General features: G+C 65.4%; 1 protein-coding gene across 1 annotated transcript; it reads right to left on the bottom strand.

Annotated features, from left to right (window-relative positions):
- Positions 1-394: 394 nt before the first annotated feature.
- Positions 395-3,103, bottom strand: MNEG_13157 (hypothetical protein; the record flags this gene model as incomplete). Its single annotated transcript, XM_014038372.1, has 9 exons — positions 395-406; positions 488-591; positions 743-836; positions 1,005-1,157; positions 1,383-1,526; positions 1,725-1,957; positions 2,224-2,274; positions 2,573-2,700; positions 2,952-3,103. 9 exons carry the CDS (start codon positions 3,101-3,103, stop codon positions 395-397), a joined length of 1,071 nt encoding a protein of 356 aa, XP_013893826.1.
- Between the last annotated feature and the right edge of the window lie 278 nt (positions 3,104-3,381).

The raw sequence follows: 3,381 nt of genomic DNA, 5'->3' as shown, positions 1-3,381 counted from the left end.
CCGCCCCTGCCGGCCGCGCCCAGCGGCTAGTCCCGCCCGCCCAGCCCGGAAACGCCAGGCCATACCCCTGCCTTGCTGCTGCTGCTCACCAGTGGTCTCGAAGCCCTCCACGAACAGCATGCCAATCTCTGACAGCATGCGGTCCTCGCTGATATCAGGGTGCTCCTGCAGCACGCGCCAGACCTGGGCGGCAAAATCGTGCGCGACGGTGTGTGAAGCACGCGGGAGCAGCGCCCTTCGATAGCGCGTCGCAGAGGCGATGGAGGCGAACTTGCCTTGTGTCCTGCCAGCAAGACAATCGAGCATGCGAGGCCCGCAGGCAGGCATACACAGATACACACATGGACGCGCAGCCGCCTGCACGCACAGCACACACTCGCCCTTGCAGGCATACTCAGGGCAAGACCTCATGCAACAACACACACACAGACACACACAGACACACACACACACACACACACACACACAAACACCACCGCCTAATCACCTGGGCCCCGATGTCCATGTTGTCGTCGGCCGGCTGCCCGTCCTGCCTGACCTTGTTCAGCAGGAACCTCATCTGATCCTGGAACACCTTGAAGGCGACAGCACCTGGATAGAAGAGAGTGGGGATAAGAATTTGAGCCCAAGGCCGGCCAAAGTGCATTGAGCGTCTCGGCGTGCCCTGAGGAGCATCGAGGGCGCGACTGTAGCGGGTGGCGTTTACACGCCCGCGTGTGATGTGTGCGCCGCCCCAGCTCACCCTTGGGGCCGGTCTTGAACATGCCAGGCGCCAGCTCGCGCACCGGGTTGGCGATCCGCAGCATGACCTCCGTGAAGCAGCGCGGCAGCACGCGCTGCGGGCAGGAGGGGAGGGTGGTGGGTGGGGTCAGCGCGACGGTTCAACGGTGCAATCAGCGCGAGGCTGCTGGAGCACACCCATATGAGCCCACTTTGCAATCATGAGGCACTCCAACATCAGATCAATGAAATCATAAGAGATCACATACGGACGTGTGACTCACCAGCAGGTGGTCGTATGGGGGGACGTCCTGCTTGACGCTCTCGTAGTCATGGCCAAAGCCGGCCAGTCCGATGATGTCCAGCGTCACCCGCAGCGCAGCCTGGTCCACGTCAATGGAGGCCCCGGGGCCCTGCACCGCCAGGCGTGAGATGAGCTGCGGCGAGGGGGGCCAGGGGCGGGGGGTTGCAAGCAGGGGTCGGTTGGGGCAGGAGAAAGCGGCCCTGGGAGCTTGGTTAGGGGGAGTTAAGGACCGCAATGCATACTGCCATCGCCTCAAACCAACCTGCTTGCTTGCAAGCCTGATTGCACCAGACATCCTTGGCTCCATGCCTCGTGCTCCAGATCAGATCAAGTGATATCAGATCAGGCTGTCCCTCACCTCATTCACGCGGCTGACCACCATGGGGAACTTCTTCTTGATGTTCTGGAACGCGAACGAGACGGCCACGCCCTTGCGGATCGCCTTCCACTTCTCGTCGGCCGGCGCGGTCAGCAGGTTGGGCTGGCCGTGGGGCTCGCACATCTGCAGTTAAAGAGGGGGGTGGCCACAGAGGGGGCTCATGTAACTGCGCCCGGGGCCAAATGCGTCCTGGCACGTGTCGGCGGGCAGAACTTGCATGCATCCGAAACGACTGCGACCGCCGCTGCCATCGGGCCCCGCTGTGCGACCGGCCAGCGCCTTGCTCAACCCCTGTGCCTGGCAGCGCATGCCGCTGCCAACTCCACTCGCTGTCTGCTGCAGCGCATGCTCGTACGCCATCCCGCCTTGCGGCGGCGGCGGCAGCAGCAGCAGCAGCAGCAGCAGCAGCAGCAGCAGCAGCAGCAGCAGCAGCAGCGGCAGCAGCGGCAGCAACAGCAGCAGCAGCAGCAGCGGCGGCGTCGGCGGCAGCAGTAGCAGCGGCAGCAGCAGCGGCAGGAGCAGCAGCAGCGGCAGCGGCAGCGGCGGCAGCGCACCTTGTTGATGGGGGCGTATGCCATGGCCGCCTTGTCCAGGGCGCCCTCCCCGCGGCCCATGATCGTGCCCAGCGCTAGCGGGTCTGCGGCGGGCGCGGTAGGGAGGCGGCGCTACACCTGGGTAACTGATCCGAGCGCAGGGGGACGCTTCGCTGCTACTCTTCCGGCGGAATTTGTGACAGGATGTGAAAACTGGCGCGCCACGGCCGCGGCCACGGAACAGTGCGAGCGACCTGACCGTCTGGTTGCTTGACGATCCCACCCACCTGTCACCACGAGAGCCTCGCGCCAGAGGAACTTGAGTCGGTAGATGCCGCCTGCGGGTTGGGTCGCCGCGCAATCATTTGTGATGCAACAATTTGGGCGAAGCATCTCGCCGCCCGCCCTCCGACCCCTGCAGCGCTATTAATTACCGCCACTGGTGGGGGCCAAGGCTGCGCAAACGAGATCAGCGATGCGATTTCAACTGCCGCCACTGCGGCCGCGTTTGGTAGGGCTGAGACCCCTTAGTGCAGCCATGCCCCCCAAGTGCGGGCCAGCGGCCGAGCAGGCGGCGCGGCGATGGCAGCGGCTGGCCGGGCAGGCGCGGCGGCTGGAGGGCGGTGGGGGCCGCACCATACTGGTCGGACCACTCAGTCAGGACTCTGTGGAAGTCTGGGCGCAGGCAGGGCAGCACGTTGCCGACGACTGGCAGCGCCTTGGGCCAGGGCCCAGGAATCTTGTCCAAGTCAAAGTTTGCACGCCTGCACAGCGGCGGCCGGGGAGGTTGGGTTGGCGCACGTGATCAGAGGACGAGGCTCCAGCCGCAGGGGGGGGGTCCGCATGGGGCAGCTGCTGTGGCGAAGAACCGTGCCCTACGCGGGGCTTCGGCAGGGGTCGGAGAGGCGCGGAGTGCAACGTGTGCCCGTCGCGCGCATCACAGGGGGTGTGATGCGCTGATTCGCGTGGCCGGCTGAGGCGCCGCGGGCGCGGGGTGCCCGACGGGCATGCTCACCTCGAAAGCACCCAGTAAGCAAAGAACAGCGCTGCAGCGGTGGCGAGCGCCGCTGCGACCTCCCATGACACGGGCTCCAGGCCTGCTGTGCCCAGCGACGGCCGCAGTCCCAAGTAGTCCAGCACGCGGCCGGGCACATCTGCTAACGCCATCACACCAAAGTCACCCGCGAGCGGGCCGTGGGCCGAGAGGCAGCGCCGCGCGCAGCGTGCGAGTTGCACGTAGGGGCTGATGCACACGGGGCCGCGCTGGCTGTGCCTAGCTCTTGAGAGCGATAACACTGTACTTTATGCTACTGCGATCGCTCTGTCGGGCTCGACAAGCCGTTCTACTCGCCGGCAGCCCCACACTTGCACTACGATGAAGCCGGGAACGACCAGGTGGTGTGTGCAAAGTGGCACGGAGACGTGAAGGATGCTTTTGATATTGC

This window comes from Monoraphidium neglectum (genome assembly GCF_000611645.1).
Source record: "Monoraphidium neglectum strain SAG 48.87 unplaced genomic scaffold scaffold03658, whole genome shotgun sequence".
NCBI classification, from domain to species: domain Eukaryota; kingdom Viridiplantae; phylum Chlorophyta; class Chlorophyceae; order Sphaeropleales; family Selenastraceae; genus Monoraphidium; species Monoraphidium neglectum.
This window is presented reverse-complemented; position numbering and strand designations above follow the sequence as displayed.